General features: G+C 41.3%; 2 protein-coding genes across 5 annotated transcripts in view; both read left to right on the top strand.

Moving 5' to 3' along the window:
• Window positions 1-1,753: 1,753 nt before the first annotated feature.
• Window positions 1,754-6,529, top strand: LOC110528021 (Parkinson disease protein 7 homolog). Its single transcript, XM_021609799.3, has 6 exons — window positions 1,754-1,973; window positions 2,587-2,688; window positions 2,889-2,948; window positions 3,498-3,567; window positions 4,770-4,856; window positions 5,763-6,529. The coding sequence occupies exons 1-6, from the start codon at window positions 1,884-1,886 to the stop codon at window positions 5,921-5,923; spliced, it is 570 nt and encodes a 189-aa protein (XP_021465474.1). The 5' UTR covers window positions 1,754-1,883; the 3' UTR covers window positions 5,924-6,529.
• LOC110528020 (voltage-gated potassium channel subunit beta-2) overlaps window positions 6,507-23,978 on the top strand; it is a 153,738-nt gene continuing 136,266 nt past the window's right edge. The window contains exon 1 of one of the 4 annotated variants that reach the window (XM_036983558.2): window positions 6,507-6,616. The gene's annotated coding sequence lies outside the window, so the exon portion shown is untranslated. Of the gene's footprint in view, window positions 6,617-19,943; window positions 20,319-23,978 lie in introns of those variants that run through there. The other 3 variants (XM_036983554.2, XM_036983555.2, XM_036983559.2) reach the window with 3 other exon arrangements.

Below are 23,978 nucleotides of genomic sequence, written 5' to 3'. Positions count from 1 at the left end.
AATATACCTGCTGGAGCGCGTGCTACGGGTGGGTGCTGCTGTGGTGACCAGTGAGCTGAGATAAGACGGGGCTTTACCTAGAAAATACTTATAGGTGATCTGTAGCCAGTAGGTTTGGCGACGAATATGATGCGAGGGCCAGCCAACAAAAGCATATAGGTCGCAGTGGTGGGTAGTATATTGGGCTTTGGTGACAAAACGGATGGCAATGTGATGGACTGCATCCAATTTGCTGAATAGTGTGTTGGAGGCTATTTTGTAAATGACATCGCCAAAGTCAAGGATCGGTAGGAAAGTCAGTTTTGGGTATGTTTGGCAGCATCAGTGAAGGATGCTTTGTTTGCGAAATAGGAAGCCGATTCTAGATGCTTAATGTGAGTCTGGAAGGAGAGTTTACAGTCTAGCCAGACAGCTAGGTATTTGTAATTATCCACATATTCTAAGTCAGAACCGTCCAGAGTAGTGATGCTGGACAGGCGGGCAGGTGTGGGCAACGATCGGTTGAAGAGCACGCATTTAGTTTTACTTGTTTTTAAGAGCAGTCGGAGGCCACTGAAGGAGAGTTGTAATGGCATTGAAGCTTGTCTGGAGGTTAGTTAACACAGTGTCCAAAGAAGGGCCAGAGGTATACAGAATGGTGTCGTTTGCGTAAAAGGTGGATCAGAGAATCACCAGCAGCAAGAGCACCAATCAGGGTCAAACAAAGCTAGCTAGGGCTTTACGGGAGTATCCAGAAACTATGTATCTGTCGTAAAATGTAGCCACCAACCTTGTACGACAGCATGCCTTTTCATTTTGGACCAAAATTTAAGAATATTCAGAGTTATGAAAACTGGTTGTTTTGCAAATGTTGAACTTATAATATGGCTACTAATACTGGAAAAGCTAAATCAAAGTCCAAAGTATACAGATTTGACGATATTCTTTCAGAAAAATGTAATATGAATGCAAATGTCAGCTTCACGATTTGCTCAAATGTACCTGGGTGACTTCCCACTAAATGTCATGCAGCTCGCTCATACTTCAAGATATCCGTCGGAAACTTTGCACATACACTACTGCCATCTTGTGGACAACCAGAGTGATGGCTGGAACAGGGACCTTTCTGCTGCATTTCAAAGATGGTGGTAGAAAAAACCCCAGTTGTTTCTTTCTTTGAATTTTCTTCTACCAGAACTATTGTGTTATATTCTCCTACATTCAACTTCAAAGTGTTTTCTTTCAAATGGTACCAAGAATATGCATATCCTTGCTTCAGGGCATGAGCTTCAGGCAGTTAAATTTGGGTATGTCATTTAGGCGAACATTTAAAAAAAGGGAGATTTGATCTAGCAACCTTTTGGTTACTGCCCAACGCTCTAACCACTAGGCTACCTGCCGCCTCATTACTGTATAATAAACATTAAAGTTTTGAATCATGTATTGGATAGTATAAACCTCAATCGCACTTGTAAGATTAATATTATTATTATTTATGACATCTTTTAGGCAAACAAAGGCTCAAAAGTGAAGACTTATTTTATAAACACCTCTATTTACAATAGCTTTATTGACAATTTATGGGTCAATGCCTCCCCCTGGTGGATGTAATTGAACCTACCAGTGCAGAGTATGTTGAGTTTAAAAGTCAATGATGTTGCATATATTTAGATGAAAATGAATCATCGAATATATGCAATAGTGTGTTTGATTTGATCAAATTACTTTTGTGAAATTATTTGATAAGTTCAACCATGCACGCGTTGTGTTTGTCCTCTCAACGATCCCGTAGCTGTAGTGTTGATGTGTGTTCCTGCAGAGAGCTCTGCTTCCTGACAAAATAAAAGTCCTCTGACAGATATTTGCTGTCTTGTTGTGACACTCACTCACCCACTCGCTCAATAATGGCAGGCAAAAAGGCATTAGTAATCCTCTCTAAGGGTGCAGAGGAGATGGAAACTGTTATACCTGTGGACGTCATGCGTAGAGCTGGGGTTTGTACATTTATCGAGCTAAATTGGATGTTAGATTAGCTAGCTAGGTGGTGCAACATACACAGATCTCAATAGAGTATTGGCTAGCTGGCTCCATTTAGCCTACTAGCCAAAAGCTGCACATTACAGGTAGTTATTATTCTAGCGGCTATTTTATTTACCTATTTAGCCACAGTCAAGCTGCCGCCCAGATCTAGATCTGCATGCACGTGTCAAACTAGCTTGGGCTGCAGCTTGACTGTGGCTAACTAGGTAGGTAGCTGGTTAGCTAACTTGATGTTGATATAATTGTCTGGCTAGCTAGCTATTATAATCTAGCCTATTTACAGACATGATTAACAACTCTGCAGTATGCAATCCTTATCTATGGTTAATAAATTAGCTAATGTGTTGTCACGCTGTTAGCTCGTGTGTTGGCATAATCATGTGAGTATAAGGCCACTGCAAATGTCAAAGGTGACTGTAGTGCAGAATAGGAAGCAGATTATATTTTTCTAATTAAAAGTCCCATACTCATATTTGAGTAGTGGGATTTTATGATTAATTTAAGAGGCAATGACTAATGACAGTCTATTGAAGTAGTTGTGCTTTTATTTGTGTCCACATCCTGCAGATTGCTGTGACGTTGGCAGGGTTGACTGGCAAAGACCCTGTGCAGTGCAGCAGAGACATCTACCTTGTTCCTGATTCCAGCCTGGAGGATGCCCGCAAGCAGGTCAGAGCCCTCTCTGCCCTCCTGCCTCCATACCCTTCAATCACATTAGTCCACAGAGCAGGCTGTTCTATGACTTCATAGAGTTTATAATGCACTTTAAAACATTCTTCATCAATTCATGTTCAAGATTGATGCATCGTAAATTGGTAATAAGAATTTGTTATCTGTGACCTTGTATCTTTTGATGTTTTGGGTTGCAGGGTCCGTATGATGTGGTTCTTCTACCAGGGGGGGCTCTCGGTGCCCAGAACTTGTCAGAGGTAGGAATGCACTTAATGTTAAGCATTCATTGCCAGAACTTTTAGTTGACTTATCTCTCCTGTGTGTCCCTGGCATTGCCAATATAACATTGCAGGTGCATACTGTAACATTTGTCCCTTGAATTGTTTTAGTTGTTGGGGACAATTTACGATAGAGATTTACAATTTACGATAGAAATATAAGTCACAATTTTCCTTCATTTAAAATATGAACTTTTTATGATCTAATGATGATTATTGTTTATTAAAAACAAGCACATATACATTTACGCAGTATGACACCATGATACTAATCCACATTTTATTTATTTATTTTATCAGAACAAGTTCTGTGGCATTGTCCCACAATTCATTTCAATTCTGTTTTTTTTGTCATGCTGAAAACAGACTCATCGATTACATTTTTTATAATGTCCACTGCCATTTCATGGGAATTCTTATTCCATCTAGCAGAGGAGCATTTACTGCAGTGTTATAACACACATTCTACATGATAAAGTAGAGAGCCTCATCTCTCAGTATGTGGCCCCCATGTTGCTTCTCTTGTAGTCCCCTGCTGTAAAAGAGGTGTTGAAGGACCAGGAGGGCAGGAAAGGGCTGATTGCTGCTGTCTGTGCAGGTACTGTACCTTCTGTGCGAACACACACATCCATCTCTAGTACATTGCAGCTAACACACTCCAGAATGCATCTGTGTCAATGACGTCTGCTGGGGCAAGATTGCTTAGATCATAATCTTGAGTTAAATCGGCAACCGCCAATTTCTGTCAACCAGTGAATGTAGTATAAGATTGGGACTTGGGGCTGTCACATTGCCTTTCCTTTCCGTTATTACTGAGCAGGAAACCAATACATAATAAGATTTGTCTATGATAGACTAATGCATTATACTTGTACACACATTGACCATTGAAGCTTAGGTTAACATCCACATATAATTGCCATTGACAAAGCCCACTACCCCTGAGACTTTCTACCCGTCTGCCCGCGTGTGCTGATGAAGGGCACTGGAAGGACGTTGTGAATGAGGACATGGGACCCATTTGGCAAAGTGGAGTGAAGAGCGTCCTAGAAAAGGGCTGATGTCCCCACAGGAATATATACTGAACCTGCCAAACAGAGAATCCGCAGCAGTGTCACATTGTGCTCTGCTAATGTGAAAATAATGCTTTCTATTTCTAATGTGAACAGAGGTATGAAAAGTGCTTGACTCAATTCCTCCATATATAGCAGGGATATAAATGCCATAGCCCCTCCTGTCTCCCATTTCATACTCCCTTCTGAAACATATCACTGGTTTGTCCAAGACCATCCATTTATGCATTATTGCTATTATAAGCCAGGAGTCGTCAGAGAGAGGGGTGCACTACCTCCCTCTTTCTCAGCCCTGGCCTGTTCTTGGACATGGTAGTTTTCCCTTTCTATTTATTAACAGTCTGAAGATGAGCTCACTGCAGTGCTAGGATGTTGCCGATGCTAATGCAGCAGACATAAAGTCCATTCTTTTTTGACTCTGGTTTTTCCTTCCTCTAAATATGGCATGCAGTGGTAAATTGAAACCATATGTGGTTAGTTTTAGATCCGAGTTTATGGTTCTACTAATGAGTCTGACTTTTAGTGGTGATGTCGCCTCAAAGGAAAACAAAAAGGTGTGTCAATCTGCATGTGAAATTAAGATGTATAGATAGACTTCTCTGGGTTTTTGTGAATAAATCATTTGAGACCTTTGTTGTTTAATGTCCAGAGACGCCATGTCGGTTTTCAACATTTTGACTACAGAGAGAACAGTGTTGGTCTAACTCCTGTCCCCTACTCACCTCAGGTCCCACGGCGCTGCTGGCACATGGTATTGCCTACGGCAGTACGGTCACCACCCACCCTGGTGCGAAGGACAAGATGATGACTGGAGGTAAAGTAAAACAGCCTGGCTACCACAGGGCTAAGGTTCAGGCTGATGAATCTCTGCTACTGTACATAGCTTGTTCACAGGCTAACACAGCCACTGTGGTTTTGTTGTTTGTTAGCGGGTTGTTACGCACCAAATACATCCACAGGTAGGAATATATATCTGCATGATAGCTCAGCAGGCTCAGTGTGACAGGAAATGCAGCATATTCTTGCAGTACAATGAGCACATCCAAATTATTGGTACTACTGAACAATGACATAAGCCTGTGGTCTTTTGTGTCCAGCAGAGGGTGCTATAAATGATTTCCATTCTTTATGGTAATCATTAATACAAGGTCTTTATGCAGTCTCGTAAACCAGATTTGGCCCACCAAATAAAATGGTTAGACATAAAAGACTGTAAAAACACCAGCAAATCAGCTTCAAGTAATTTTACATTTTGGAAATCTGTTCCAAAGTATTCCCACGCATAATAGATATGTGATTGTATACAAATGTAAGCCAGGTTTGAAATTATTATATTTAGTTAAATATAATATCTGTTTGGACTTCTTGCGGTCAATTTGCAGTTTACAAATTGTTTGTAATTTTGTTCCAGCCCCCCGACCATTCGCTCAAGAAGATATTGGCACGCAGCTGAATCTAGTTGATGCTAGTGCATTTGACCTGACTCAAACAGTGAACACAGTAACAGAAATACTTAAAAAATATATATACTGCACAAACGCAAGTTAAGGTGGGGGAAGGAATTTTTTGAAAGGATTAAAACAAAAATGAGTCATCTGATTTGAAGCAGTACTAAATGATCTGCATTTGAAGCAGTACTAAATGATCTGCATTTGCAGACTGTTATGCATAACGATAGTGTCTCTCTCTCTACTCACCACTGTTCCTCTCCACTCCCTAGGCCACTACACATACTCAGAGGCTCGGGTCCAGAAGGATGGCCATCTGATCACCAGCCGTGGGCCAGGAACCAGCTTTGAGTTTGCCCTGGCCATTGTAGAGGAGCTCATGGGGCCTGAGGTTGCTGCTACAGTCAAAGCACCCCTGGTTCTGAAAGACTGAGTGGTGTTGAGTGTCACAAGCTGAAGAACTGCAAGCAGCATGATCAACTTCACCCCACCTACTCAGCACTGTTCATTATGATACACAGGCCAATCATTGTGAACAAATAATAATGGTTGACAGGATAATAGTAATAACATGGATTTTATTATTGTCTCCTTCTCTTTCCTTCACTGGGATATGTTGCCCAGTGAAGACTAGTAGTTTAGAATGTAGCCACAGCATGAAATAAAAATTACATTTGTGTTTCATCATCACACAGAGAAAAATAATACAAAGGTTATGGATTAGTAATCTTACTGAATCGACAAATATAAAATTGAATTGGTAACGTTACAGTGCTGCTACTGGTAGTCTCGATGTTTGAGGTCTACGAGTCGTAGTCTACAGCAGTATGCAGGTAGGTAGGCTAAACAGCAGATTTGAGAGCTTCAAATAAATATGATTTTAAGGATTGGTAAAAGGGATTGCGAAATCACTGGTGGGCGCGGGAAACCTAGCTGTTCAGTTGATTGACATTGATTATGGCCAATGAAAATCTTAGCATGGTTGTGTCTTCACGTAAATAGCCAGTGAAAACGTCAAATAAACGGGCTTGGATCTGAAGCAGCGTGTGTTGGAGATGTCAAAGCGGTAAAGACAAGGGGCTGTTTTAGAACCAGAAAGGAAGGTTGTTGACTTGACAAGAAACAGGTAGGTGCTAGCTAGCTACTGTATACGGTACCAAATCATGTTGTCTCTGTGAATGCGAATGGCGTGGCAATGTAGTCTGGTACTTCCAAGTTATTGTTCACTCACACACAGCCTCAAGTTATATCAAGCAAATGAGTGGGTTAGCTAGCCGGCAAGTTTAGCGCCCTTGCTTGCTATTACACAGTGTATGGTGCTTAATAAACTAGCTAGCAAGTAGCCTACAATTATTAGCTACCTAACCGATGTATAAATGTGCATTCATTGCTCGTTACTTGTGATTTGACTGAGTGTGCATAGCTAGTACAATAACCACGACAGTAAAATACCGGCGAAGGAGAGACCGCTATACATCATCATTGACAAAAACGTTGTTCATCATCGCTGCCTTTCTACGTTTTGTGTGCATACGGTAATCGTAGGAAACTCGTGATTGATTATTCAAAGCAAATGTAAACTTCTTGACAGCTCATGAACCAGAGCCTTGAATGCCATTATTGTCTCTGTCTTAAATCTAAACATGTCTAATTAGAGGTCTGCAGATTCACACATTCTGCAGTTATTCTTTTCTTGTGATTAAACTAGCACATTTTATTTGTGCCCAGAGGATAAGGTCATTCAATATGACTGCCACGAGAATAACTGTAGCCCAAGGAAAGGGTGCCTTATGTGGGTTGAACCTAAATGTAGGTAATTTGTATATTTGGTTATTAATTAACACCCATCTTGGGGAATGGAGTGTCCTAGCAGTCGCTACTAATTATTTGTTGAAAACAACATTCCTTCAGTCAGAGAAGCCTGTATTGGATTTACCATGCATAGAAATGCAATTTCTTGTGTAGACCTGGTTGATCAGACGCCTTATATTCATGGACTGCAGCTGTTCATCCTAACAAGTGGAATCTCAACTTCATTGTAGACACACAAACCAATTTCAATGCCACCTTATGGCAACCGGCTTTACCATTATGTTTTACCCAAGCCAGTTTGCTACCTTCACACATAATAGCTGATACATGTGTGTCATAACAGTGTAATGTCAGTTGTCATAAGCAGTCAATAACAGTACTAAATGACCGTCAATATCATGAACATTTTATGATGGAGGGTTGAAGGAAAATGTATGGAATTTCAAAGTTGTCGTGTGAGACAGAGCATTGCTGTACTGTACCTAGATAATAGTAATAGGTGACCCTTTTGAACTACTGTATTCACTCCATTTGATTACTATTAAGTTGATCCTTAATACTTTTTACACTTCTGCTTTTGTGCTCTTTTAACACTCATAGGAGATGTGTGATGATTATAGAACTCCTATTTTCAACTCAAGTTAACTTTGATACAGTATGCTTTGTGATGTTTGTTCCTGTTTTGAGAGTTGAAAGGAAAACAGAAGGCATGATTGAAAATAAGTGTTAATTGTTCTCAAACAGCAAATCGTTTTTAGCTGACTTGCATCTACACTCTTTTGTGGTAGCCTCTGCAACAGACTGATTCAATGGGACACCACTATAAATTCCAGTGTCAGATAAGCATCTACAATATAAGCAGAGCAGTCAGGAGTCATCCAAATGAAAGGGGAACTTAAGCATTTCCCTCATACAATACATAACATAGGCCTAAAGAAAGTCGTTGTCGTGTTGGAAGGTGACCCTTCGCCCCAGTCTGATGTCTGAGCACTCTGCAGCAAGTTTTCATCAAGGATCTCCCTGTACTTTGCTGTCGTTTCCTCGATCCTGACTAGTCTCCCAGTCCCTGTCGCTGAAAACATCCCCACAGCATGATGCTTCCACCACCATGCCTCACCGTAGGGATGGTGCCAGGTTTCCTCCAGATGTGACTCTTGGCATTCAGGCCAAAGAGTTCAATCTTTGTTTCATCACACCAGAGAATCTTGTTTCTCATGGTCTGAGAGTCTTTAGATTAGAGGTCGACCGATTATGATTTTTCAACGCCCATACCGATTATTGGAGGACCAAAAAAAGCCGATACCGAATAATCGTACGATTTTATTTGATTTGTAATAATGACAATTACAACAATACTGAATTAACACTTATTTTAACTTAATATAATACTTCAATAAAAATAAATGTAGCCTCAAATAAATAATGAAACATGTTCAATTTGGTTTAAATAATGCAAAAACAAAGTGTTGGAGAAGAAAGTAAAAGTGCAATATGTGCCATGTAAAAAAAAGCTAACGTTTAAGTTCCTTGCTCAGAACATGAGAACATATGAAAGCTGGTGGTTCCTTTTAACATGAGACTTCAATATTCCAAGGTAAGAGGTTTTAGGTTGTAGTTAATATAGTATTTATTGACTTTCTCTCTATACCATTTGTATTTCATATACCTTTGACTATTGGTTGTTCTTATAGGCACTTTAGTATTGCTAGTGTAACAGTATAGCTTCCGTCCCTCTCCTTGCCCCTACCGGGGCTCGAACCAGCAACACATCGACAACAGCCACCCTCAAAGCATCGTTACCCATCGCTCCACAAAATCCGCAGCCCTTGCAGAGCAAGGGGAACAACTACTCCAAGTCTCAGAGCGAGTGACGTTTGAAACGCTATTAGCGCGCACCCCGCTAACTAGCTAGCCATTTCACATCGGTTACACCAGCCTAATCTCGGGAGTTGATAGGCTTGAAGTCATAAACAGCTCAATGCTTGAAGCATTGCGAAGAGCTGCTGGCAAAACGCACGAAAGTGCTGTTTAAATGAATGCTTACGAGCCTGCTGCTGCCTACCATCGCTCAGTCAGACTGCTCTATAAAATATCAAATCATAGACTTAATTATAACATAATAACACACAGAAATACGAGCCTTTGGTCATTAATATGGTTGAATCCGGAAACTATCATTTCGAAAACAAAACGTTTATTCTTTCAGTGAAATACGGAAGGAACCGTTCCGTATTTTATCTAACAGGTGGCAAGTCTAAATATTGCTGTTACATTGTACAGCCTTCAATGTTATGTCATAATAATTCTGGAAAATTAGTTTGAAACGAGCCATGCGGCCCAAACTGTTGCATATTCCCTGACTCTGCGTGCAATGAATGCAAGAGAAGAGACACAATTTCACCTGGTAAATATTGCCTGCTAAACTGTATTTCTTTTAGCTAAATATGCAGGTTTAAAAATATATACTTCTGTGTATTGATTTTAAGAAAGGCATTGATGTTTATGGTTAGGTACATTCGTGCAACGACTGTGCTTTTTTCGCAAATGCACTTTTGTTAAATCATCCCCCGTTTGGTGAAGTTGGCTGTCTTTGTTAGGAATAAATAGTATTCACACAGTTCGCAACAAGCCAGGCAGCCCTAACTGCTGCATATACCCTGATTGTTGCAAGAGAAGTGACACAATTTACCTAGTTAACATTAATTTATTTTATCAGGCAATATTAACTAAATATGCAGGTTTAAAAATATATACTTGTCTATTGATTTTAAGAAAGGCATTGATGTTTATGGTTAGGTACACGTTGGAGCAACGTAAGTCCTTTTTCGGGAATGCACAATGCATCGAATATTTGCAACGCAGGACACGCTAGATAAACTAGTAATATCATCAACCATGTGTAGTTAATTAGTGATTATGATTGACTGATTGTTTTTTATAAGATAAGTTTAATGCTAGCTAGCAACTTAACTTGGCTTCTTACTGCATTCGCGTAACAGGCAGGCTCCTCGTGGAGTGCAAGGTGGTTAGAGCGTTGGACTCGTTAACTGTAAGGTTGCAAGATTGAATCCCCGAGCTGACAATGTAAAAATCTGTTGTTCTGCCCCTGAACAAGGCAGTTAACTGTTGAATTTATTATTGATGAATGAATAAACAATATCCCCATTTTAAATAGAATTGTAACTAGGTAAACTTATACTTTGTTTTATAAGTGATTGACAATATGAGTTCATAAGAAGGGGTTGTGTGACACGGACAAGGAGTAATAAAAAGTTAATGAACACCATTCCAACTAGGCAGAAACAAATGGGTTGGGGACTGAGTAAACACATAAGGTCGTTAGCCTATGGTTGACCCTACTGAAACTTAGCTCTGGGGTTTTTAGATAAGGCAGTGAGTGCATTCCTAGGTTTTCTGTTAATTAAAACGGTCAGTTCAGTGGTGATCGATAATGTTGAGGGGTCAAAAGTTACCTGGGAGCGTGTTAGTAAGTTAGAATGAACTTTTCACCTTACTTTGTCCCGGTCAAGAGGAGGGGATTCTGTTAAAGCAGTGAAATGACGTCATGATCTGTATATAAACTGCTGCACATGTTTAAGTAGCAGCGCGCTCCGAGAATAAATTCTATTACCTATTATTGAAAGACTGGTCTGCGTCTATTTTATGCAAACAAGAAATCTTACAAATTCTCATAAAATAGATGAAGGGCTTTCAATTGATGAAAGCACATTGGCATAATTAAATTACAGTAACATTAACCCACCGTTCCTAGGCCGTCATTGAAAATAAGAATGTGTTATTAACTGACTCGTCTAGTTAAATAAAGGTTACATGTGTCCCTTTCCAAATCATGTACAATCAATTGATTTTACCACAGGTGGACAGTTGTCAGTCTCAAGGATGATCAATGGAAACAGGATGCACCTGAGCTCAATTTCAAGTCTCATAGCCAAAGGCTGAATACTTATGTAAATGTGATATTTCTAAAAACATGTTTTTGCTTTGTCATTATGGGGTATTGTGTGTAGATTGATGAGGAAAAGAAACCATTTAATTAATTCTAGAATAAGGCTGTAACGTAACAAGATGTGGGAAAAGTCAAGGGGTCTGAATGCTTTCCGAATGCACTGTACATAAATGTATATGTATATGTATATGATATGTTATTCAAGCTTATGCTAAAATTCAAAAGCAGCGAAACTCAAGCGTCATTAACATCTGAATTGATGCCACGATAAGGCTTCAAACATCATCAGAGGGTACCCTCTGGCACAGTCTTATTCATGTCACTATGTTGTCATCTTCCAGTTGGATAGCTTATTTATGACATGTTACATGTTTTTCCTGTTGGACATGCATGGTAGCATGTATTATTCTGCTTGAGTAGCTGTACAGTAGAGAGCTGGAGGCCTGTATGCCTTCCTATTTCTGGACTGGGTGGGGGAGGGCCAGGGTGAAGTGACTTTGACTCATTGGTTAAATGATGCAATTATAGAAATCGGTGAATCACCTGATTAGACCCCCCTATAGAGAAATTAAGAGGTTATTCTTGTTTTTTCAGGTAGGCTTAGTGAACTCAATTGGCAAATCATTTGCATCAGATACGCTACACAAGAGATGGACACATGCAGAGGATCAACATCTCAATGCGACATGAAGCATTGAGATGTTGTTTACCTTCCATGTAGGTACTTAACATCAGTAAACAAACTGACACAGTTTTGACTGTGGTACACATCAGAGTTCACTGCCTGGCATACCATTGAAAATGGGGTTATTGAAGAAAGCAGAGCACCAGTTAAGTTGACATTGGCCTACCACTTCACGACTGCACAGTATGACACTCAGGCTTTGTTTTTGTTGTGTACAATATTTGACACAAAGTTATCCCCGATAGGCTAATTAGCATAGACTGAAGCCCTTGATTGGGAAGGAACATTGTTGGGAACATTGTTTGGAGAGCTCTTTGAGTTGTGGCGTCTCCAGAGCAGGATGATCAAGTACTTATTTCTGGAGATGTTATGACAAGGTAATTGACGCGATTCATTAGATTTCGATCTAGAACATTTCCAATTGCAGGGGTTAATGAGAATGGCTGAACTCTTATCAGTGGGTATGGCACTCATCACTATATCAATTATTAGGCCGTCTGCTGTGCGCCTGTGATAATGTAATTAGGATTTGCATAAGCAAAATATACCAAGCCAGACATTTCTAGCTGGAATTCTATCATAATGAATTGTAAAATGGCTGCCATGTTTGCCGTTACAGCTCAAATAGTCAAGGGCAGCCCACTGCAAGCAGGCTAATATGTATGAGGCTATAAATGTGTTAGTGCTGAGCGATTAACCACCATTTTTTGGGGGGGTTATTAAACAACTAATGGAATGACATCGGTTTCAATTACTTGAATTCCATTTTATTAAGTTTTTGTGTGTGCCCAATGCGTGTTTTCTCAAGAGTGAAATCAAATCATTCACAAGAGAAATCTGAGAAATCACGTTTAGAACTATGTGGGACGCTAGGCTGAAGGGAGTTGTTGTTTGCATTAAGAAAATATTCTACCTAGTTTGGTGCAGGAACGTGGTAATTAACTGCAATGACCAAAAGCCATTGCCCCAGTTTTTTCAGTGTCAATAGACTGATCAGAGAGGAAGAGGCGATGCGAGAGGTTTCACTCTCGCCACAATCTATCCAAAGTAAGCATAATGCGATTCAATGGGCTTTTTTTGGACCTAAGCTTGTCGCTTGCCTTCCAGCCTTCTGGACAACGACTCCCATTGTTAGGGCATAGACATGAACGTCTCGTCATTAGATACAGATCATGTTAGGTTAGATACATACAGACCGCATAAACCGCATGAGAAAGGAATGTACACAACACATAAAGAGGGGGCCAGAGACAGCTTGTGAAGTATACCTTATCTTCTTTGAAGAACTAGTTAAGTGATTTCATCAGACAGCTCTGCAGCATACTTTTTTATTTAACCTTCATTTAACTAGGCAAGTCCGTTAAGAACAAATTCTTATTTTCAATGACTGCCTAGGAACAGTGGGTTAACTGCCTTGTTCAGGGGCAGAACAACTGATTTTTACCTTGTCAGCTCGGGGATTCAATCTTGCAGCGGCTTGCTGACTGATACTGCCTGAGCAGAGATGAGATGATTACTTTAAAGAATTAAAACGAATAAAGTAATCAAATAAAAACAAAGTAATATACACAAATTAATATTGTATTATTCCATAGTTATTTTCTTGTTTGATGTTTACCCAATGTAAACCTGGCGGAGACAATGGAATATTTTCAATGTTTTGGCAATTACATTTTCAATATTTTTGGCTTTGGGATATCCATTAAAACGCTTTAAAATAATTGTAATCGAAAACCGTGTGTAGAAAAGGCCCATGGAGTTGGTGGAATAATCCTTTATAAAATTCATTGCCATTTACTCAGCTGGGCCAGGGGCGCTTTAATTAGGTCAGGTGGAAATGTCAGACAGATCTCAACTCCATAAAAGGAGGAAATTGCCATCGCCTGATCTCGCTGCTTTCTCTTCCTTAACTCCATCTGATCCAGAAGTTCTGTGTGTCCATGAATCCACACTACTCAGTAAATATACCACTTTATGATTAAAGGAATTCCTGCCTCAGTCTCATCCATTCCTCTGTCACCTGACACGTGACCACCTGTTCACCTTCACTGTCAGTCATCCTACCTGTCCAGCTACCCACACAGATTCCACTAATCTGTCACGTGAATTATTTTGTAATAATCAAACTGACCCTACCTCATAAAGCACTAATCGCTCAGCACTAAAATGTGTCCTCCCCAATCAGTATTTCCCAGCATTCAAAATGTTCACTTCACGCTACCCCTCTACACCAACAAAGTATTGGAGTTGTAGGCCTAGCTAGTTGCACAGTCACCTCTTTCTTATGTATGTCATTAGAGACCGGTCACTTCAGTCCAGTGAGGACTGAATCATTGCATTCCATACTATGTTATGGGCTTAGTGTGGCATGAAATGCTCTGTATAATTCAAGAAGTTATAGACTAATGCCTTAGCCTGTTATTTGTTTGCTTAATACCTGTTGCTTGTACAGTGTGTAGTAATCCCCAATGAGAGTTGGCGAAGACTTACTGGCTTCTGTGGCTGTCTCACGAGCAGGCTTGGGCCGTATATCGTACAATGTCTTCAGAAAGTATCTATACCCCTTGACTTTTTCCACGTTTTTTGTTACAGCCTGAATTTAAAATGTATTAATTTGAGATTTTGTGTCACTGGCTTACACACAATACACCATAATGTTAAAGTGGAATTATGTTTTTAGAATTGTTTTACAAATTAATTATAAGTGAAAAGCTGTAATGTCTGGAGTCAATAAGTATTCAACCCATTGTTATGGCAAGCCTAAATATGTTCAGGAGTAAACATTTGCTTAACTTTATATGGCTGCAGGGGCAGTATTGAGTAGCTTGGATGACAAGGTGCCCATTGTAAACGGCCAGCTCCTCAGTCTCAGTTGCTAATATATGCATATTATTATTAGTATTGGATAGAAAACACTCTAAAGTTTCCAAAACTGTCAAAATATTGTCTGTGAGTATAACAGAACTGATATTGCAGGCGAAACCATGAGGAAAATCAAAACAGGAAGTGGCTTCTATTTTGAAAACTCCATGTTCCATAGCCTCCCTTTGCTGGATTTAAAGGGATAGGAAAAAGAATCTGGTTCATATCGCTTCCTCAAGGTGTCAACAGTCTTCAGACATAGTTTCAGGCTTTTATTTTGAAAAATGAGCCAGAACGATAACATCGCGTCAAGTGATCACATGAGTTTTGCTCACGCAACAGAGTTCGGATAGGTATTGCTTTTCCCTCTCCTACTGTGAAAGACATTTGGGGTTGATATATTATCGATTATATATTTTCAAAACAACCTGAGGAATGATTATAAAAAACGTTTGACATGATTGTGTGGACATTATGGAAACTATTTGGAATTTTCGTCTGCGTTGTTGTGACCGCTCTTTCCTGTGGATTTCTGAACATAACGCGCCAAACAAACGGAGGTATTTTGGATATAAAAATAATCTTTATGGAACAAAAGGAACATTTGTTGTGTAACTGGGAGTCTCGTGAGTGAAAACATCCGAAGATCATCAAAGGTAAATTATTAATTTGATTGCTTTTCTGATTTTCGTGACCAAGCTACCTGATGCTAAGTGTACTTAATATTTTGTTGTGCGATCGATACATTTACACAAATGCTTGGATTGCTTTCGCTGTAAAGCATAATTTCAAAATCTGACACGACAGGTGGATTAACAAAAGGCTAAGCTGTGTTTTCCTATATTGCACTTGTGATTTCATGAATATAAATATTTGTAGTAATATTTATTGAATGTAGCGCTATGCTATTCAGCGGTTGTTGATGACACTTATCCCGTTAGTGGGATTGCAGCCTTAACAAGTTAACAAGTCACATAAATTGCAAGTACTCACTCTGTGTGCAATAATAGTGTTTAACGTGATGTTTGAATAACTTTTATCTATAAGGACCCTCAGTCGTCCAGTGAAGTTCAAAAACAGATTCAACCAGAAAGACCAGGGAGATTTTTCCAATGCCTCACAAAGAAGTTCACCTATTGGTAGATTTTTGAATTTTTAATAACAGACATTGAATATCCCTTTAAGCATATTGAAGTTATTAATTACACTTTAGATGGTTTATCAATAAACCCAGTCACTACAAAGATACAGTTGTCCTTCCTAACTCAGTGGATGGAGAGGAAGGAAACCGCTCATGGATTTCAGTGGGGACTTTAAAACAGTTACAGAGTTTAATGGCTGTAATAGGAGCACTGAGGATGGATCAACATCATTGTAGTTTCTCCACAATAGTAACCTAAATGACAGAGCCCATCCTGTTTGGGCACTAAAGTAAAACTGCAAAAAATGTCTCAAAGAAATTACATTTACTGTATGTCCTTATGTTTGGGGCAAATCCAACACAACACATCACTAAGTCCCACTCTTCATATTTTCAAGCATGGTGGGGGCTGCATCATGTTATGGACATAGGTTCCCTCTAAACTGCATGCTGTAGCCCCAAGACAGCCATGCAGCTCCCTGGGCCTGCAGTGCAGAATAAAAATCACATGGAGAGAAGCACAAGATTGAACTTCAGTTTCCCCTGTTACTTAACACTATCAACATTTCCCTTTACTGTGGCAATTGTGATCGAATCAACGCAATGTTAGCCACTTTCAATGCAACATACCGAAACAAAACCAACTATGCAAGAGATTTTGTTGTAGGCAGAACGCATCGGAGTAGGATTCTATTGCATTGACACTGTACTCTACATTGACCGGTGCGTAACCAATCAGAGCTGCCGTAGGCCTATATGCAAATATACCATTGCCGTTGATCTGTGCGTTTACTTTGAACTGGACTGTTTACAGCACGGGTGGTCGTGAGTAGATGCGCTTGTTTGGAGATCAAAGCGAGAGCTGCATGTAGCTATGTTTTGTTAATAAAAAGGGAAAGGGGGATACCTAGTCAGTTGTACAACTGAATACCTTCAACTGAAATGTGTCTTCCTGCATTTAATCCAACCCCTCTGAATCAGAGAGGTGCGAGGGGCTGCCTTAATCGATATCCACATCTTCGGCGCCCGGGAACAGTGTGTTAACTGCTTTGCTCAGGGGCAGAATGCCATATTTGTATCTTGTCAGCTCGGGGATTCGAACCAGAAACCTTTCGGTTACTGACCCAACGCTCTAATATCCTTTGCTAGTTAGTGAGTTATTATCCCAGTTATAGATCATTTGTAGTCAGCAATAGGGGAGTGATTGCTTCCTACAAGAGTACAAAACGTGTACATTTCTGTCCATCTTTGAAATCGAGTTTTTTTCTTCTTAAAGGGCAGTGTTGTATTTTGGGATTGAATAAGCTAAGTAGCCATAGGCAGACGGTAGCATAATTTGTCTGATTCTCTGGAATAATCATTTATTTTATTTTCTAAAGTAGTTTCTTGCATTTTCAGTCACCTCCTTGTTTGAAGGACAAGTGGGTAAAAGGGTTCATGTGAAGCCCTGCATGTTTTTTTCAAAAGTCTCATGAAATGTAGGCAGGCCTACATTGAACACCACATATTGGCTGCTAATGTATGCTGAATGATAAAACAGCTACTTCTCTGTTAAAATGTTATGGGATGCATTTTCTCCATTGTTGTAATGGTAAGTCACTCTGGTAGGCCTACATTTTGATCAAATATCCACAGTAGCCTACTTGGCCACTGTTAAAACTGTAACTTAAAGTGGGTACAGCCTCAGTGTTCACAGTAAATTCTCTCTGGAAGTTGCACAGAATTTTCACAACTTTCAAGTTTGTGCTCAGCAGACCTGAAATTACCTCAGTGCATCGAAAAATGAGTGGGAACATTGGTTATGTGTATGCCTGTCATCGGCAAGGACTATGGAGTTTTTTATGATTAAAATAAATGGAATAGAGCTAAGCACAGGCACAATCCTAGAGGAAAACCTAGTTGTCTGCTTTCCAACAGATACTAGGAGACAAATTCACCTTTCAGCAGGACAATAACCTAAAACACAAGGCCAAATATACACTGGAGTTGCTTACCAAGATGACATTGAATATTTCTGAGTGGCCAAGTTACAGAGTTGACTTAAATTGGCTTCAACATCTATGGCTAGACTTGAAAAAGGCAGTTTAGCAATGACCTACAACCAATTTGAGAGCTTGTACAATCCAGGTGTGTAAAGCTCTTAGAGACTTACCCAGTGAGACTCACAGCTGTAATTGCTGCCAAAGGTGAGTCTAACGTGTATTAACTCAGGGCTGAGAGTACTTATGTAAATTACATTTCTGTATTTCATTTTCAATAAATTTGAAAATATGTCAAAACATGTTTACACTTTGTCATAATTTATGAGGTATTGTGTGTCGATGGGTGAGAAAAAACTAATATTTAAACAATTTTGAATTCAGGCTGTAACGCCTCTGAAGGCACTGTTTGACCGCTCCTTTTGTTTTTGGTTTCCTGTGGCATTACCATGTAATAATGAGTAAATTAATCTAGCTGTTCAATGGTAGCCTAATGTAAATTAATCTGACCATTGTAATTATCCAATCTGTTCTAATATAATTGAACACAGCAGGCCATACTAATGAACCTATTTCTACTGAGTAGGCCATGCTGAGATGAATCCCATTATACTGATGTATAGGCTATTATTATACGTACCACCATTAGGCCCTAGGGCTATATGTGAATCCAGATAAACTAATACGAGAGCATTTTGGTCTCAGTTATGTGCCTTGCATTTCTGTGCTGACCCTGGGTAGTGAGTGAGGGGTTAGTGTAATTGGTTGGGCTGTTCTGAAGTACCCAGCTGCTAGTGAGGAGGGCAAACACTTAAGCACCTGGCAGGAACAGGAGCCACGCCCAGCCCTCCATCATGGCGCTGTCTGGCTCCGATTCAGAGCGGAGCTTCCTAATACACTTCAGATACTCACTCTGGTTACAGAGCAGCATACAGAACACCAGCACCTGGGAGCAATGGAGGTGGAGATGGGGGTTATGTAAGAGCAGCAGGAATATAGGTCAGTTTAGACCATTTCTGAATCGTGTCACTGAATCAAGCTAGATCTATTACACGTTTATCAATGTGTAATATGCAACTTGGCAGATACCATTTTCCTTCCTGAGTCATGATGAAGGAAAAGGGATTGTAGAAGAAGCCCAAGTAGCGTTCTCCTTGACCTATCTAAGGTTCCTCGAACTACTCAATGAAATTGCATGGATCTGTTCTAATTCAGCATGGCACAGTTCCTCTGGATGCATAGCTGTCTGAGTGACACCCTTCACTGCTGGGACAGGTGAAAAGGGTGGAGGCGAGGTGGAGCTGCTGGAACAGAAGCTGGTGATGTCGTGACCGGGCTTTAGCTCGGAGAGAGAGGCCAAGGACAGTAGTGCACAACAGTAGAGCCACATTAGTCCCCCGGGGTTCTGGGCTTCACACACACAGAGGCACACTAACACAATCAGGGAAACTGAGCTGAAAACCATAGCCCCACAAACATACGCAGAGAAAATCAACAAAAAGAGGAAGAGTAAAGCAATGAATTAGATATTTTGCCAAGTTCCAAATGTAGGCTTATTGACCTGCTCTTATTCATTTTGAATGGCTTGTTTCGCTAGAATTGGAACTTGGACTGCTATTGAGCTTCATTGGCCAATGCTTTCCTATGGTCCAGATAACGTTTGTAAACAGCTACATTTCCCAAGCACACATATGCTTGATTAAATTTGCCATTCTTTAAACCCAATCCATGGCTTTTGTTTGTGTTTCAGTGATAAGCTACACAGGCTTGCCCTTCTGTCTAAGAAAATGGTTCCCTGCCATCAGAAGGCTGAAAAGGCACACGCTGCTATTGTCTCCTTCCTCTCCAATCATCATTTAATTAATATTGGAGGAAGCTGTTTCCCACTTCCATCTCTTCTCCTCACCTTCTGTCTGTCTCTCGCGCTCTCCCTCTGTTCCTCCGCATGCTTACTCTAGCGCTGACAGTGCAAAGGGAGGTGTGTGTGTGGGAGGGAGGGAGTGCCTTTAATGCATCTGTTCTCATTGACTCACACTGACTCTCTAGGTTCACTCATCACACACACACATACATTCTGTCTCTCTCTCCGTCTTTCTCTATCCCTCCCTCTCCTTGTCTCAGTCTTTCTGTCTCATGCTCAGACAGACATGCCCATTCTTTCAGTTGCTCAGACACACAGCCACTGACACAGGAACACATACTAGAGGGGAAGGCATCCACCAGTCCTCTCATTCTTCCTCACTCTTCACTCCTCTCGTCTCGCTGTGTTTTTCTTCTTGGAAGCTGGCTGTTCAGTCCCTGCTCTGCTCTACCTCCAGCCCTGCTTCAGGAGGCTCAGATTGCTGCGTCAGGAATCGGCAGCAGCCAGCGCACTGAGCAGAGGTGGGTGTTAGACTAGACTAGATCATCATGGCTGAGGCGCCACTCTCCACCATCTCTCCCTCTATCTCTTCTCCTCCCTCTCCTCTGAACGACTGTGTAGATGTGTGTGCTTGTAGCACAGAGCAGATAGCATACAATGCTGCAATATTCTGTCTTTGTTTATACCTCTCTCACGATCTCTGTGCTTCCTTCTGTATCTGTCCATCCGCTGGTTTGATGCTCTTGCTGCACTGAGTGGCGTCTGTGCATACCATATTACACTGGGTGTATTTCTACTCTGTCTCCCCCGTCTCTCTGTCTGCGTCTGTCATGTTTTATGCATGTCCTGTTCTCTTAAATTAATCCCAGGGACTGGCCATGGTGTCAGATTTATAGAGAACCACCTTAAAAATAGCTTTGCAGTGAGGGTAAAGACACACACAGTCTGTGGTGAGTTTTGAGCTGGAACCCTTACCTGCTCCTGTCAATGCTGCAGTACCCATCTGTTGCAGACAATGTCGTCTTTATGCAGCAAACTCAAGCTAGACATGTAAAGAAACATTTTTTATAATGTTGTAGTGTTGGTGGCCCAAAGGTTGTGACAGTTGGCTGTGGTAGGCTGGCTGTGTGTTATTCTATGAAAGTGTGCACTCGCGCGTGCGTGTGTGGTGTGTGTGTGTGTGTGTGTGTGTGTGTATACACTCATGCTGAGGTTGGAGCAGCGGACAAGGATGCTGAGGCTGCTTTTGAGCTCTGGGCTCTGGTCCAAGGCGGGGGCGAGCAGCACTAGGGGGAGGTGAGGAGAGGCAGGTTGCAGGGGTTTGGTGCAGTAAGTTGTTTCATGTAGCTAGCAGCAGCAGAGAAAGGAGAGCAAGGCAGATCTGTGTTGATACTGAATATCCTTAGGTGAGTTTTACTCTAGCCGAGACCTATATGACAAGATTTGAAAACAGTTATACTGTTTGTCTAGTCACTCTGGATAAGAGGTTCTGCTAGATGACACCAAAAATGTTTTATGACAAAGTCGTGAATGCTTTGTGTGCCTGTTGGGATGACGATAGGCTATGCGAAGCATTTATCCTACATTAACACAACTGTAAAGATGTTTCTGTGCCCAATATCCTTCATAAATGTTATGTTCTGTCCACCTGGAAAGGGCCTACTATAGGGCTTTGGTAAGGACCACTGGGTGTAGTTACAAGTAAATGTTTAAGGCCTAATGTCTGATCTCTAGTTACAAGCACACAGTTTCAGAGACTGATGTAACTGTAGCGCAGCATCAGACGACAGGGGGATGACCAGACTGATACACAATACCGTAGTCATACAAAGGAGAGCTTCCTGGATTCTTCTGAGGGAGTCTTCCCTGAACAGAGCTCTTTAATAATCCTCAAGTCAAGATGTAGTGGCCAGTCTAGCTTCATAAGAGCTGTTAGACACACACACACACACACACACACACACACACACACACACACACACACACACACACACACACACACACACACACACACACACACACACACACACACACACACACACACACACACACAATTGTCATACCATAATAGAAAGTTACTCAAGTGGAAGTCACCCAATAAAATACTACTATTTGGTTCTAAATATACTTAAGTATCAAAAGTACTTATATTAAGCAAAGCAGACGGCACCATTTTCTTGTTTTTTAAATGTACGTATAGCCAGTGGCACAGTCCAACACTCAGACATAATTTACTAAAGATGCATTTGTGTTTAGGGTGTCTGCCGGATCAGAGGCAGAAGGGATGACCACGTGTTCTCTTGATAAGTCTGTGAATTGGACCATTTTCCTGTCTTGCTAAGCATTCAAAATGTAACAAGTACTTTTGGGAGTCAGGGAAAATGTATGGAGTACAAGGTGGTGCAGTGGTCTAAGACACTGCATCGCAGGGCTAGCTGTGTCACTATTCTGGGTTCGAGTCCAAGCCCTGTCACAGCCGGCCACGACCGGGAGACCAATGGGGTGGCGCACAATTGGCCCAGCATCGTCCGGGTTATGGGAGGGTTTGGCCGGCAGGGATGTCCTTGTCCCATTGCGCACTAGCGACTGCTGTGGCGGGCTGGCCGCAGTGCATGTGTCAAGAAGCAGTGTGGCCTGTTTGGGTTGTGTTTCAGAGGACACACGGCTCTTTGCCTCTCCCGAGTCCGTAAGGGAGTTGCAGCGATGGGACAAGACTGTAACTGCCAATTGGGGCGAAAAAGGGGTAAGAAAATATACATATATAAATAGTCAAGTACAATTACCCCAAAGTATTTTTACTTAAGTAGTTTACACCACAGCACACACACACACACACACACTGGTTGTGAGGACTTTTAGGCAACCAACAATTGATACATATTTACCATAACCCCTAAGCCTAATCTAGCCTTTTACAAGTGAGGACAGGCAAAATGTTTTCACTTCTCTTTAGGTGGTTTACTATTCTTGTGAGGACTTCTGGTACTTACAAGTATAGTAAAATGTGTGAAAACACCACACACACACACACACACACACACAGTGTGAGAACCTGTGTATAATTATCACACGTCCCTTCCTCTGCAGCAGTGTGACCTGATGCACAGCAGTCAGAAAGGCAACCCACTGTGTGAGTGTTTTATGTTCCTGTTAGGTGTAACATGCACTCTAAAGTGAGTCACAGTATTCAGCAGAGCTGTAAACCTTGTTACTGTTACACAGCAAACTCAATGCAACTAAATGACCTCCTTGCTATGTCAGTGCTTGCTGCCTACAAGACACTCTGCCTTACCTATTGGTCACCCAAATTATAGATGGCGAGACATCTTTTTCTCACCATGACCTGCACTCTGACCTTTCTCCGTCCTCACTGAGGAATCTCCTAGCTAGCCTCAGATGGCCCAGCTTGGCTCCAGCTCTGTGGGATCAGCGTGATTTGAGCACGGTGTTCTTCCAGATGATGACAGACCGCGTCACACTGGTTTGTGGTAATGGCTGAGTTTGGGTTGATAAAGATATTGTTATGCCTGCTGTGAATTGTACTGACTGAAAAGTGCCATGATACTAGGCCTATTGATTCCGTTGCCTCAACCAGTTTCTCCAGAACGTTCCTTCTAGTCGTGCTGGATTCGCTGTAGGGTTTGGTCCCTGTCAGCGGCCTAGAGTGCCCTTCCTGCAGTCTGTCATCATAATGCTGTGCCAGTGGACTCTATGTCTTCGTAGACTATAGAAGCACCCTCATGGCAGTGTCCCAGGCTCAGAGATGTGTCCATACAGTGGCGGTGGATGCAGGAGGATGTGGTGGCTAATAAAAAAAGCTATTGATTTTCTTTGATAAAGTGCTTAGTGTAGACGTAGTGTAGGCTCTGCTACGCTCAACGTTTTTGGCACCTTGTACTGACTGGACTGGGTCCTGACTGAAACAAGTAATTCACAGTAAGGCCAAATGAACCAAGAGCAATGTCAAATATTTCCCCCCCTCAGTTCAGATGAGTTACTGAAGGAGAAGACACACTGACCAGCATGTTACTCTTTGTACGTGGCTGTTCCATCCCCTACCATTCAGAAACATACAGAGCTCACCAGAAACCGAAGAGTTCACACCTCCCAGGGGGCCTAGCTGTATCGCACTGCAGCAGAACAGGCCCTGCATACAGCAGTTATCATCTCTCCGCTTCCAC

Source organism: Oncorhynchus mykiss, chromosome 7 (genome assembly GCF_057628025.1).
Source record: "Oncorhynchus mykiss isolate SJ-2025 chromosome 7, ASM5762802v1, whole genome shotgun sequence".
Lineage (NCBI taxonomy): Eukaryota > Metazoa > Chordata > Actinopteri > Salmoniformes > Salmonidae > Oncorhynchus > Oncorhynchus mykiss.
This window is presented reverse-complemented; position numbering and strand designations above follow the sequence as displayed.

Bases quoted from the DNA above. Each gene is read 5' to 3' on its own strand.
- LOC110528021 (XM_021609799.3), top strand. From the start codon at position 1,884: ATGGCAGGCAAAAAGGCATTAGTAATCCTCTCTAAGGGTGCAGAGGAG. The intron at 2,949-3,497 runs GTAGGAATGCAC...CTTCTCTTGTAG, and splicing joins GTGCCCAGAACTTGTCAGAG to TCCCCTGCTGTAAAAGAGGT. The intron at 3,568-4,769 runs GTACTGTACCTT...TACTCACCTCAG, and splicing joins GATTGCTGCTGTCTGTGCAG to GTCCCACGGCGCTGCTGGCA.